Source organism: Limulus polyphemus, unplaced genomic scaffold (assembly GCF_000517525.1).
Source record: "Limulus polyphemus unplaced genomic scaffold, Limulus_polyphemus-2.1.2 Scaffold899, whole genome shotgun sequence".
NCBI lineage: Eukaryota > Metazoa > Arthropoda > Merostomata > Xiphosura > Limulidae > Limulus > Limulus polyphemus.
In genome coordinates, this window is record NW_013666509.1 from 200,025 (window position 1) to 215,705 (window position 15,681).

A 15,681-nucleotide genomic window follows, 5' to 3' on the forward strand; every position below is an offset into this window, starting at 1 on the left:
AAAAAAAAAAATTTTTTTTTTTTTTTTTTTTTTTTTTATGATTATGGTTGTCTTTATTATTTATTTATTATTTCCTTCTATCATTTAGTTTATCTATGAATCTTTAGTTGCACTGAAACGCTACCTCACTTCTACGTAATCATCTGTATTTTGAGTAAATATGTGTGTACAATGAAACTGACACCAGCTTCCCTAGTGGTGATGTACAGATACTATTAATGTAGCAGAAGAGTATGTAAATTTATGATCACATGAGGTTGTACTCTCGTGACCAACACTTGAATAAATACCCTACCAGAAGCTTCATTAAGAGAGTCACGAGGCAGTTAGTGAATTATTGCTGTTTGTCACTCAATATTGTTATTGATATTGAATGATATTTTTGGAATATTGTATTTGCTGTATTTTGTTTTGGAATTAGGTTTTTTCTTTCTGGTTATTTTTCTCGATTCCATTATTTGAAATATTATTGATTTATTAATATTTATGATAAACTGTTTATTAATATTGGTGTGAAGTTCTGGCCATGCACTTGTATACTAACTGTGTTTTGATAAGTGTTGAATTTAGTTCTAAATGTTATTGTGAATAATTTTTTTTTTATTGTTGAACCCTGATTATAGAGGTGTGTTCATTTTAGACTGTTACACTGGTACCCGAACAGGAACCTTTTCCATAAAAGTTGAATTGTGACTTTGGATTTTTTTTTTCTCAATTTAGTATTGAGTGATTAATTCAGCAATAATTTAAGTTCAGTTAAGTATAGGTTAACTTATGTTTGAAAATAACTGTGTTATTATGAAAGTTAGTGAGTCTGATGTGGCAAGCTTGAAGCAGTCTGTGTCAGTATTGACAAAACAAGTGGAAATGCTAACACATTTGGAGACTAATCTACTAGCAAGAGAATCTATGTTTCTCTCCCCTCATCCTCTACTACAAATGTTGAGAGTACATTCTACCTACAGACCTGTGGAAAATTCATCGATTTACATCACCGCAGACAAGCCACCACCCCTACCTGTTGAGTAGGTCGATGATCAGTCATATTTTAATATCTTGGAGTTTCTTAAAAGTTTAGAAAGACATTTTTATATGTATTAAGTACCCAAAAATAAATGGGTAGAAACTGTGGCTTTTTATTTGAGAAGAGGACCACTAGAATGATGGAACACTTTCAGATCAGAAATGGATTTCTAAAACTAGGAAAATTTAAGGAAACATTGACCAATCTGTACCCAGCAGTGTTAGATAATATTGAATTGGCTAAGGAACTCTTTAGTAGGAAGTACCACAGTAATGTGTGGGAGTCAGTTGAGAGGTTTATTTGGAAAACTGTGAAAACATAAATTATGGAACCCTGCAGCTACAGAAAAAGAAATTGTGAAGTGTATAATATCACAACTGCATGTTTCTTTACAAGAATACTTACAATGCCACTCTGTAACATCTATTGCTGATGTGCTTAAATTTACTAAACAATATGAACATTGTCAGAACAAGTAAACAAGAACCTGTTAACAGTGAAGTGATTAAACTGAGTATCATAATAGACCTGTGCAATGCTGTACATTAAACAAGAACCCTTTAATAGTGAACTGATTAAAACTGAGCATCGTAATAGATTCATGCAATGCCATACTTGTAATCAAATAGGGCACTTATCTGTGCATTGTCCCAAGAAAATGAAATATGTAAACGGGAACAAAAAAATGAAGAACACTGGTCAGGAAATGAGAGCAGGGATCAAAGGAGGCAGTTTTGAGTCCTGTGAAAGTAAATCCCTCCATTAACTATTTAAAAACAACTAAAATGGATCTGCCACACCTAACCCTAAAAACTAATGGTGAGAAAGTAGTAGGTTGTATAGATACTGGGTCGATTTATTCAATATTAAATGAAAATATATGGTAACAAATCAAGAGAAATGATCCAACACTTTTACTAAAATCTTGGAGTAATGGTAACATGTGTCTTGCAGATGGAATGATGAATTGTCAACCATTAAGATATTTTGAAGCAAAACTATTTGTAACAAATATCATTGTGTTGTCAAATATTTTGCTGTATCTTGTCTTATTCGATTAGACTTCATTCAGCAAAACAAAGAAATCCTTAACTTCTTCACAAATGTTCTTGAATTAAATGTGTCCTCTGTTAGGCATGACTTTAAGACTGAAAAGATACTGACTGAAGAAGTACAATGTTCATATTTAAAAGAGTAAAGACTGAATAATTAAAGCAACTTCTGTTGAAATATGCTGATGTTTTTAACAATAAACCTGGCCTCACAGATTTGTCTGAACATAGTATTGTAACCATAACAGAAAAGCCAGTGTTTAGTAAACCTTATCATTATTCTCCCACTAAATTACAAGTGCTACATGATCAAGTGGATGAAAAGCTTTGTGATGGATTAATTGAATCTTCCACTTCTTTTTTTGGCTTCTCCAATAGTTATTGTCAAGAAGAAGACTAATGATTTTAGGTTCTGTGTTGACTAGAGGAAGTTAAATCAAGTCTCAGAATCTCACCAGTATTCACTGCTTCATATAAGTGATATTTTGAATGCTTTGTCAGGGGCAACCTGTATCAGCACGTTAGACTTATGCAGTGGATATTGGCAAATACCTGTTAAGGTGGAGGATCGACATAAAACTGCCTTCATAATGGATAATAGACTTTATCAATTTAAAGTGATGGCTTTTGGTCTTAAAAATGCACCTACCACCTTCTAAAGACTTATGGATAAGGATTTAGCAGGGGCAACTGAATGTTCCAAGGCTTATATTGATGATATTATAGTGTTTTAACCCACATTTGAACAACAATTGAAAGACCTTGAATTGGTTTTCTATAAGCTATGTACAGCTAATCTTACTGTAAAAGTTTCTAAAAGCACATTTTGCCAATCAGAAGTATCATATTTAGGATTTAAACTCTCTTCTGAGGGAATACACACAAATGATGATAAAGTGAAAGCTGTTACAGAATTCCCAACTCCAAGCAACTGCAAAAAGTTTAGCATATTCTTGGGTATGTGTGCCTGGTACAATTAGTTCATTCCAAACTTTGCTACAATTGCTGAACATTATATCATGAAGGAAGCATATCAAGTGGAAATGGACTCCCCATTGTGAGGATGCATTCCAGAAATTAAAGCAAGCTTTATGTGAATCCCATCTTGAAACTTCCAAGAAAAGGTGAACACTATTTTTTACATACTGATAACTTCAAATGTTGGATTAGGAGCAGTTCTGTGTCAGAAGGGTGTCATAGCATATGCCAGTAGAACACTGAACTCTGTAGAAAGAAACTTACTACTACAGAGTTAGAATGTCTAGCCATAGTCTGGGCTACATAAAAATTTAAGATATACCTAGATGGAGAAGAATTTACAATTATAACTGACCACACTGCCTTGAAATGGTTACAGACAGCTCCAAAGTTAACTGGTAGACTGCTGTGTTGATCATTAAAATTACAAGACTTAACATTTGAAATACTGCAAAGAAAAGGAAAAGAGAACTGGTTACCTGATGCTCTATCTAAATATTCTAATCAATTAATAATGCCACCTATACTAAGCAGTCTTTTATATCTGACAATTTCTAAGTGTTGTTATTGTGAATAAATTGTTTTTTCTTGTTGAACCCTGACTGTAATGCATGTTCATTTGGGACTGTTGCACAGTGACTGAAAAGTATGGACAAAAATATAAGCACTGATGATCTAAGGTTTCACAACACAGATTTGATAAATTTGAAATATCTTGAAAAAGACAAACAGTATTTCATTATTTTTTAAAAAAGTGAAGTTTGTGACAATGAAAACAAATATTTTGGTTACAAATGATTTCAATAAAGCATTTCAATTAACATTTTATTATGGAAACTGACTGATCAAAAACTTCACTTCTTAATATTGTGTTTTTCTTTTTCAGATTTGATCAAAACTTGTTATGATGTGAACATTTTTTACAAGCTGGTAAAGTATGATTACAACTAATTATACTTATTAACCCACTCCATGAAAAGTTCTGGATTGAGCAAAATGTGTCATTGGCAATGGATATGATGAATACGGTGTAGATGAAATACTGTCATTACACACTCTTATAATTTTTGAAAATCTCTAAGGGATAAGATTAAGAATATACAGTTAAAATTATAATAGGCTTAACATAATGTCTTATGACAAATATACGTGATCAATAACTTGCTGAAATGTAGGATTATGACCTTCTTCTAAGTACACTGATTTAAAAAAGGTTTCAGTAATCTATGTATGACAAAACAGTTGAAATTGTCCATTACATACTAAAAGTTCATCACAAATTTCAATATTTTATGTTTAATATCACCTTCACTTTTTCCCCACTATATGCAGCTTTATCAACATGTTTGACACCATATATTATTATTAGTAGTTACAGGGCTATTGTTAGCAACATGACTAGGATCTTTCATTCCATTCATCATCAGTAGTTATATATATATATTCTTATATACAAACTTATCACCATTCACTATAAGAACACTATCAGTAGTTACACAAATTTGTCTGCTAATTCAGTCTTGGTTTAGCTCACTGTGTGCATTATGAATAGTTGTAATTATTCTTCTGGAGCAATAGTTATGATCTTTCACTCTATCCAATGTTATTAAAGGGGCTCACAGATGAGTAGAATTTGCTAATTGATTAACTGTCAGGCAAATTAATCAACTGCATTGAATAATTTGATTATTTTCACACAAGACTATTCTTCCTATTTCCAGCTTGTTTTGGTTTTTCTAAGACATTTTCCAACAACCCCTTTTTTCGTATGATAGACATCTTCATCAATTTAGGATTACGTTAATATTTAATCCTAAACTATTATACATGAAAATATATCACTTTGTAAACCTGTAATAAGTTGAAAATATGATTAATATTTGGTTTCTACCTACTAATTTTCACAAGACTACCTTACTAAAACTAAATAAAAAATTATTAAAAATTATTGTCCTTAGATTTCATGTGATGAAACTAGTAATGATTCTTGTTGCAGTTGTGATAGATAATGTATGATTCAGTGAAAACAAACCTGGGCCAGTCATAGAAAAAAAAGAATGTACAACATTTACTATTTGGCAAGAAAACTTGTGGTGACACTAGATGACCCCTTTGCAAAGATTGAAAAGAGTCAAAAGGTAGAAACTGAACTGTCTTAAGAAACATTAAAATCACAATAATATGAAAAAATATGTAATTAAAGAGGGCAAAATTTTTTCTAATTCCATCATCAGCACGGAAAACTTAAAAAATAATCAGTAACTCTATAAGTATAACAACACCATAATCTTTTATGTGAGAATTTGTTGATATGGATGGAAGCTTAGAAAGAGCATATTAAAATGATTTATATTTTACAGTACAGGCTAGAGTAAACTGTAGAAACATGTGTGTGTGCTGAAAAATCAATAAATCACACAACTTAAGCAGTGTATAAACAGCATGTGATGACAACCAGCCTTTTGTTACTCCTTTTCAGTGATTCCCACCTAGCTAGAGCTAGTCATAATTAAACAGGAGTTCTGTTTATGTAAATTGGTTAACAACACAACAGTATTACATATTGTTAGACTGTTATTAATCTATACCTAGCAATTTCAGTTAAATGAGCAAGTTATTCAACAATCAACATTTTTTTGAGCAAATAAATAATAATAAATATTAACTTACTGTAACTTTTGTATTTTATTAAAATTAACTTAGCCTAAGGAATACTGGTTACATTTATAGCTTATAATAAGTAAGCAATACATTAAGTTAAAGTTACATTATTAGTTAGACATACAAAGTCAACAAAAACAACAGGAATCACAATAGCTAGTTATGCAACACTAGACCATGCCCTCAACATCATGTGGTGTACAAGCAGATGATGTGCACACTGTTGTGCCAAAAGAAGAAGGAAAAAATAATATTTCAATTACTTGGAATAGTTGAAATAATAAAAATAACAGTAATTGGAAATACTAATTTTGACTAGTTGATTATTTTCATGAGTCAAGTTACTAATGGATCAAGTTGAACAACTTTAGATTAATGATATATAATAATGAGAAATCATAATATTTTCATTACTTGGATAGTTAGAGTAATTGAAAACAGTAACTAACTGGAAACACTAATTTCAATTAATCAATCAGCTCTAATTACTAACAAATGAAATGTTTAAATTTTTTAATATACACAACTTAAAGCAAAACACACATACATATTCAAATTAATTACAAGTACAGAAAAATAAAAAGGCATAATCATTCTTGAAGTCCATGTATGGTAAAAAAATCTAGTTCTTCATTATATAAAATAAAAACTTTAAAAACAAAAGTACATATATAGAAATAAAAGTTTACCAATGATATTTAACAAAATAAAAATATGGTAAAAATACAACATATTACATCAGTGCATTGAAAAATGCAAACAATTTCTCACAATTATAATAAGTTAATACAGATGTAATGGTTGTATCAAGTAGGAAAACTAGTCACTTTTCACACACAGTTTGTATCAGATAAAAACAGAAATATATAAGTTTCTATTCAGAGCCAGCCTTAGGAGGGTGTGGGGCCTGAGTTGGTTGCCTCAATGGCCTTGCCCGAAGGCTAGCCCTGTTTATAACAAGTCATAATAAAAAAATTCAACTTTAATACATACCCAAGTTAATATCTGGCAAAAATCCAGTGGAAAACTCCACAGGTGACTTAAGGAACCTGAATAGCAGCTGGCTGCCTTTAAGCAATGGGATTGACAGAAGGTTCTAAAAACAGAGAAAATTTTTTTATTGAACTGTTTAGTTACAATACATACAATCTGGGTTATATATATTTTTTTCTTGTTACACAACATTTTATTACATCAGGGTTGTCAAGATTAAAATATGTACATAAACATATCAAATAACCTAAAGGTTAGGTCAGCTTTAAATGTATTTTTCGTATTCTTCAATTATTAAATACAATGGCTGCCTAATAGTTTTTGCATCAACACAAACATTATTTGGTCATAAAAAATATAGTCCTGCTGTGAAGACAGTCATTTTTGTATATATATAATACTTTAATATTTGATAACATTTTTAAAATACTCAGAATTATTCAAAGTGACAGCTAAGAAAGTAAAACATTCTACATATACCACAAAATATGCATAAAATTATCAGGAATCCCTTTTTTTTAACAATGTATTATCACTATCATGGAAATAAATATTAAATGAAATGTAATTTTTGTATTTTTGTATATTCTGTAAATCCCCCCCCCCCCCAAATAATAATAATTTTTTTTGACTCAGATTTATTGTCCAATATTTCCAATGTAAAGAAACAATGTAACATTCAAGCACTTCAGTGGAGACCACTTTTCAACAGTATTACTAACTTTAGGACATTTTAAGATTTTTATTGTCACTTTTTACCATTCTAAAGTGTTATCTGATTTAAAATTAACATTTAACAAGAACATTCTAAGTTATACTGGCAAACATCAGAAAAAAGTATCTAGTACTTCATAGAAAAATGGATAATAAACATCTTACCTTAAGAAAATTTTCAAAGGCAGACTTCCGTGATTCCATGAACTGCCGACTTTTATTACCAAATGAACGTTTTTGGGGCAATTGAACAGAAGAAAATTCTCCATGAAACTCAATAAGTTTGGCTTCTAGGACATAAAACTCATGATACTTCCTGGAAATGAATCATGAAATTCATCAGTCAATTTTTCTTTGATGAATTAAACATCACATATTACAGGAATTCAAAATGAACTTGATCAGTCTTGAACTTTAGGATAGAATGAGCATAGTAGTTTCTACAAAAAACGTGTACCTAAAGTTATACATTATATTCAAATTCCAAACAATTAAATTACACTGTATTGATGTATCTAGAAAAAAGGCTGAAACTTTTAAAAAGATAAGAATAAATTATTTTTTCTAATTGGTTATCACAAGATTTTTCAGAACTGAGATATTCTTTATTATTCACTGATGCCTGTTGATCTCAAACTGAAAGCTCAAAGTAGCTTGTACTTTGCTGTGTCCTTCCACAAGAACAGTTACTGAAATGGATGCTAAGAGGTTTTGCAACTGACATATGTACCACATATACACAAAACTATTTCCAAATGTCTTTGAAAAATTAACCAAAAGAATGTGTTGATCCCACGAAAGGTTTGATTTACCAACATGAACTAACATCAAAGATATTTATCTTTACTGGAAGAAATACTTACATGTAATTATTTTTCCCAATTACCTTATAAAACCCTCTAAAGAGATATTGTTCTGGTAATTAATAAGGAAATGCTCTTCTACAAAGGGTTGAGTACATTAAATTAAAATGGTTAAAGTATGCAAGCCAGCAAGCTGATATAAAGTCCTGGGAAAACAGAATGTATCAGAACTACATTTTGACATTGACCTTTTATAGGAGGTGTGATGCCTTATGATCACTTATGGGAATGGTATGTAACAGCTCTTTCTGATAAAATATATTCATACAATAAGATAATAAAGATGTGTTAAGATCAGGGATTTACAATTGCCTTGTTCTTGATGGGTTTGGAAATTAAAAGAATATGGGTGAACTTGGGGACCAAGACCATCTACAAAGAGACCTGCAATAAGTTGTACCCCAGCCATGGTAAGCAAAAAATATGGGTGAACTTGGGGACCAAGACCATCTACAAAGAGACCTGCAATAAGTTGTACCCCAGCCATGGTAAGCAAAGTGTAATGTCTTGTAACAGGTGAAAATCAATGAACACAAAAGTCAGTGACAAAAGCCATCCTCAAGTCCCATGCAATAGTACTCAACATAATCGAGAAGGATCTTCGTCTGGAAGAGCAACACAAATCATGTGTACATAACTTACTTCCCTGACACATCCATTCAACCATCACATACCTTGAGCAGCTGGAGATGGAAATGAATAAGCATTTATGCTATTCCATAAGAAGACATATTAGCCAGGTCACTGGTCAGAGTGCTTATGGGTTTCTGAGTGACAGGATTGTCAAAGCAGGTGCAAGATGTACTATAGAAAACCTGCAGGGAGGAATGGTATGCTTTGAATATTACAGCCTTATGACAAAGCCTTTTGCAATGGAAACTATGCTGAATGGCTATTTTCAAGATGCAAGAGCATTACCAGGTATGATAACATTGGCTGTAGCAATATAGTTAGGTTCCAAAATCATTTTAATATAACATGCTCAGCCTCTGTAGTAGTTTGCACCTACCCTTCAAGTAGATGATAATTTGAACAAAAACCCTTCAAGTAGGTTGTACTGTTAAGGTAATTAGTAAATATTTACTACTTAAGTTCATAGCAATGGTACTTTACGCTACTAACTATAAGCAGTTAGTAAACTATTCTCCCAGTACGGATATTTAAAAAGAATATCTTAGAAATAGCCAATAACTATTGACTGCTGACCATATCTGTATCACTGCACTATTTGCTCATCCTTCTAAAAGACCGTTTCACATTGTTTTCAATTTTAGATTTGCTAGAGCTTGTGTTGTACACCAGAATGTTTAGCACATGACATCTAGCTGGACTGTCAAGGTGGACTAGATCCATGATGAAGATGTCAAAGATGACTGGTGGGAGTGGTGATGCAGACCAGTGTTGATGGTGATCCAGTCTGACTGCAAAGTTTTCAAGCTTTATGAAGCATCTTCTGATAGTTTGTGCAGGTACAACCCATCTTTGATGTATTACATTGATGCCTATTCTTACCATTTTGTTAACAAGAATGGTGAGTTGGAATGTCCAAGCGCTTGACAACAGTTATTTTGCTTTGAACTAGATTAAGTTGGTGAACTGTACTTTTTATAAATTTTGAACTGTATGCATCTCCTAAATCTAAAACTCCTACCTAGGTGTTCTGACCAGTTTCAAATATTTCTTTCTATCAGCATAAAAGTCAACAGCATTGATCCAAGTTTCTCTTCCACTGTGATAACCACCTAATGATGCCGATGTTTTATCTGATGGGCAAGACTTCTAGCTACAGCATGTTTTCTAGGATGATGATTGTAGTGCCTTAATGCCTTCATGGGTTTGGGTAAGGATTTGATAAAGACATCTGTCCCATATTTCAGGGATGCTACTCCCTGAATATACTCTAATACTCTGACACTGACTTCAACAGGTTGACTTATGTAAGCTGTTTCTTAAAGCTGGAGATTATCCAGACCTACAGCTCCATCTGTAGATGTATTCATGGGTATGTGTATCTTGTCCAAGCTAATGATGGCTTATTTATCCACATGTAGTTACAGCTTGAATAGGGATTGCTGTAGCTTGAGCTTCTGTTCATTTTACCATAGTCACATTGGTTAATGTATATTAGAGTTAAAATTTTATTTCATTTCAAAATTTATATGTATTATTTATTACATGATATACCTCAGCACTACAGCCTGTTTTTTTCAAATAACTAATATATTACCTTTTGTGGTTTTGCTTTAACCCTTCCCAACTACGTATCTTTTACTTTTATATTTTACTAGGGCAAATGGCATCACACTTTTAAATAACTCTGCCTACAAATTACTTATAAAATAAAACTACAACTGAATTGTTGAGATTTAGAAGTTTGTTTTGTATGTACATTTTATTAACATTTATTTTCAATAACATAATAAAAAATACAAAATGCTAACCCAACTTAGATTTGCACAACTGTAATTTTTATCTGAGAAATAGAAATATTTAAACTTCCCACTTGTGTAGATGAGTCTTGTCAACATATGAAACAAACCTGTGTTCTTGTTGTTGTTCTTACACATTTTTTGCTTATTAGTACCTCAAATTGTTTAAAAATAATGAATTTTGAAGTTGGTGAGGTAAAAAATTTAAATTTCTTGGTTTAAAGCTTCTATATGACTGGTTGGGAAAGTTAATATATAAGTAGATATACCACGATCTAGATGAATGGTTTGGAAATTAATCTGTGATTAGAAATACCACTGTCTAGATGACTGGTTGCATACTTTAATCTGTGAATAGTAATAAATTCTATATGAGTAATATATTTCAGAGGAGCATCTTAATGATTGGAAGAGTTATTTATTAAATTCCTACTGATAGTTTAATATGCATAAAGCTACCAAAATATGGTGTAATTCTAGCTTTTGAAAATTGTTTAAAATATTATCAACGTTTTTCACACTACCCAATTTAGAATTACAAAATGCCTTACCTTTCCACTGTCCAGTGCAACTCATCAGGATTATCTGAAATAAGTGAACAGAAAATGTTATAAACTCATACATGCAAAAACATTCACATACATATCAAACTATGCTAAACTTACAGTTTTACTGCAAGAAAAAATATTTATTTTATAACAAAGTTAACACACCTCTGGACATATTGGTAAGACAACCAATTATCTTTACATCTTAAAAATCTAAGTACCTTACATATTCTACTAACCTTCGCCATTTACATCAATACGTTGTACTTCTATGATGAAAACGTGGTAGTACTTGCAATGGATGTCCATCCGAGTCTCCACTCGAGGAATAGACACACGCCAAGCACTAAGGTCCTTCAGTCGTGGATCACCCTCAAACTTGTATACTTCAGAGTCCTCCCAGACTGTTGAGTCCAGCGTAGAATCGCCCTGTAAGAAACATTGAATCTCCATAAGGACTTAATGAGTTTTAAAAGAAGTAATAATGTAAAAATTACAGAATCTTAAAACCTAACAACTCAATCCAGAAATGAAGATTTAAAACTATTTAATATCACATCAACAACAGCAAAATAATAATGATATTTTTGCTTTTGTAGCCTCCCAATACTCCTTAAGCACTTTTGCAATAATAATTTTATTGTGAAGGGTATTTCTAACACATACATAAGTCAAAATATGCCATTTTAATACATCAAACAATTCTATATAATAATTTCCATTCATGTATAGCACATCATGTGGAATACAAAAAGTTAACACTTTCTTACCTCCCCTTACCCAAAGCTATCTCAACCTTGATTTGCTCTCTAAGCATTGCTAAAAGTTTGAATAGTGCACCAGTCTTTTATACCCCTTTACTTTTAGCAACATGTGCTGATCATATGACTACCCTCCACCAATCATACTGCACCACCTATACTAGTGCAGGTAGCTCTCTCTACCATTGTAGCCCAATCCTCACTTCTGGAACATGTATGCTATTTGCCCAGTAAAGATGAAAGGAAGACCCATAGAGCGGAATAAAATAGAATATGTGACTAGGTCTAGAGGACTGTATATGAATAGGCCAAGTGCAGTTTGCCCTGTTCTCCTTTATATTGATTGTTTGGCGTATTATTATTATAGTAATTTCTTCTTATTATTTCTTCTTCTCTTCTATTTCCTTGCCTTCCATTTCCCATTTATACACCCATTCAGATCTGTGTCGTCTTCTTTGTCCAGTTCATCACCTTTGTTGTTATATGTCTCAACTGAATCCTTTCTTTTTTACCATTCTTACCTCTTTATTTTGTGGAGTCCCTCTGTTTCCCATGATCTTTCTTCTATTACCCTTTCCGTCTGGGTTCAAAAACTTGTACGACTAGCTTATTCTGACATGTCAGTGGAAGGTCATCAGCTGTTTAATGTTTATTTGCACCAAATATGCCATTTAACTATGTATTTAGCTGCTTTGAATCGTGTCATATCAATTTTTTTGCATTTTTCTTTACAGTTGATTTACAGTGTATATCAGAATCCCACCTAGTGGCGGGTGTTGCCTTGTCAGGTATGCTACATCATATCACAAGATGCTTCCTCAGGATGTTGTTTGCCTGGGTGGACCACACTTGTTGATCTCTCAATTTATTATGTACAAAATCTGAAACAGAAAATACTATGCAAGGTACTTCTATTGGATGTTTTCTACCTGGATGTACTCAAACATATACCGAGGTGCTTCCTGTGGATATTTTACCCTGGCTGACCACACTTGGTTATCTTGATATAAATCCAGTGCACTTCCCCTGGATGCTTTCTGCCCTAAGAAGAATGGTAAAGGATGCAGGAAGAATTAATGGCATAATTATCAAAACAACAATGATGACCACAAGCTAGGAGGAGAAGGAAATAGGTCATAAGAGAAAGATGGTACAATGGGTTCAAAGGGAAAATGAGCCAGCACATAACGAACCACGTTAAGATCACAATCTGGAAGCACAAAGGGACGGGGTGGATGAACAAGACAAAAATAATAGGAGACAAGAAAGATACACAAAAACAGGAGAAATGGAAGGAGTTGAACAGGGCAGCCTGACAACTAGAAACAGTGGACATGAACAAACCCTGATCAAATAACCAGGTAAAGAACTGGGAGAGGCGAGGAACAAAAGGATGGAAGCTACTGCAAATGGATCACTGTTGTAAGGTAGACCAACATCTCTGACACACAGACAAAGAGAAAGGATGAAAGGTGTGGGTAAGCAAAGGTGCTACATGAGGGGCAAGTCTCTGAGAGGAGGCAATGGACCGGATAAAAGCCACGCATGAAGATGGTGTTTGGTGATGTCGGGATGAAACAGGTCTGATCGAGGTTGTCGAAGGAGTAACACTGGACACATTGACACTGGACTTCAAAGACTCAGGATGACCCCTAAAAACCATTACGCGAATAAACTGGGCTTTGACAAAGCACCCCCAAAGAAGAAAGGGGGGAGATGCACCCTCACATGTAATGCATCACGCTCCAGCAAATACCAACAACATAAGATCCAGGTGGTGAGAGACAGCGCCAAAGCCAACAGGAGGGTCCTGAGTTCTGTCGAGAATTGATCGGGAGACTGGCAAAAGGCTTGAGATAACAATTGTAATGAGGAAATAATATGTAAATAGTGGTCAAAGTAAGGCAAATCCTAGAAAACTGGGAAATATTAAAATGAATCAAAGCATAAAGATTCGAGCCCCACAAGGGAAGGAGAGGACCCAGACATTGAATCCAAATAAAGATTCACAATGTTGGTAAGAGAAAGAATACTGGTCCAACGAATGAGAAAGATGGGACCTACCTACACCTGACTGCAACTGATCAGCAAAACATTGAGCATAAACAATAATGTTGGATGACAGAGGGAAAAATAATACTCAGAACAAGAATCATCACCCAACAAAGAAGAAGAATCAAAGGCTACAGGCAAAACATAAAATTTGACATACCTGATCAATAAGTTGTAGGAAAGACATGTTTGGCAAACTCTCCTAACTGTCAGCATTATGTGATTGGCTAAAAAAATAGAGTTGAAATTGTCCAGAAGCGTGTTGATGTGGAAAAGGAGAATGAACCAAAGAATTAGTAGAGCATCCAACTCCCTGCAGACTAAAGCTTAAACCTCCTTGGCTGACATCGTCAACCTGCCACACTTGGGACTAGTAATATTACCATCGTCCATATTGGAAGGAACTTCTTCATCTGCCACATTAAAATTCGAATTCATAAGTCCACTTGGACTTCCAAAAAAAAGTAAGAAATGGTTGAAAACAAACATAAATGAAATGACGAAACTAACTATTAATTCAAAATTTTAAATTGAAACTGGCAAGGAACTACACACGAATGAGCAGGATTCACATGAAGAACAAAGTAAACACGTGTTTAAACACTGTAGTGTTAATCGAGAAAGTGAGGATTGTGTTGCAATGGTAGAGGGAGTTACCTGCACTAGTATACGTGGTGCAGTATGTTTGGTGGAGGGTAGTCACATGATCAGCACATGTTGCTGCAATAATGCAAAATTATAGCAATGCTTATAGGGCAAATCAAGGTTGAGATAGTTTTGGGTGAGATGAGATAGTACTCAGAATACAACAATCATAGCTTAGATGCATTATATTTATGGTGCTTTAAAGTGCTATATACTTGCAAAGCATGAATGAAATATATGCACTTGCACAAAATGCGAGATAAACATAGTGTCTGTATATTACTGGAAAAAAATAAATGTTCATATATACAGCACCTTGTAAAAGTATTCACCCTCCCTGCAAAGTTTCCACATTTTGTTGCCATCTGAGCTTGCAATCATGAAACTTTAAAATTGGAATTTATATTTAGAATCTACATAATTTACTCCAAACTGAAAAAACTAACAAAACACTAATATTATGTAAGTAAGTAATGAATAAAACACCTATAAACCGAGCACTTTCGAAAGGTCCACCTTTCAAAAGCACTTGGCTTATAGGGTTTTTATTCATTTCTATCAAGACTTCTTGAACATATGTATTTTACTAACATCATGAATGTAAGTAATAAGATTTTCAAATAAAATAATAATATTCTCAATTGCATAAGTATTCAACCCCTTTGTTATGCCAATCCTAAATCTGTTCAGGTGCAAAACATTAGTTTGAAAGGTCACAAAATTAGTGTGATGGTCTCTGTCTGTGTGTAATCAAAGTGGTTTAACTTGACTTCAGAGAAAATGCATCTGTTCAAACCACAACTCACATAGTATTATTACATACCAATCATAAAAACCAAGGAGCTTTCCAAACAGGTCAAGGATAAAGTGGTAGAGAAGCACAAATCAGGTGAAGGTTACAAGAAAATTTCAAAGTTGCTGATTGAGTACAGTGAAGTCCATCATTAACTCTTTCAATACG

The 15,681-nt window shown here is 33.1% G+C and overlaps 1 protein-coding gene across 1 annotated transcript in view; it reads right to left on the reverse strand.

The window, feature by feature from the left end:
• Positions 1-15,681, reverse strand: part of LOC106461108 (sorting nexin-14-like) — a 114,171-nt gene that overhangs the window by 21,556 nt on the left and 76,934 nt on the right. Inside the window, exons 18-21 of the mRNA XM_022387987.1 lie at positions 11,502-11,691; positions 11,266-11,299; positions 7,588-7,738; positions 6,709-6,811 (exon numbers count right to left, since the gene is read on the reverse strand). Of these exons, the coding sequence (XP_022243695.1) occupies positions 6,709-6,811; positions 7,588-7,738; positions 11,266-11,299; positions 11,502-11,691 (478 nt within the window). The remainder of the gene's footprint in view (positions 1-6,708; positions 6,812-7,587; positions 7,739-11,265; positions 11,300-11,501; positions 11,692-15,681) is intronic.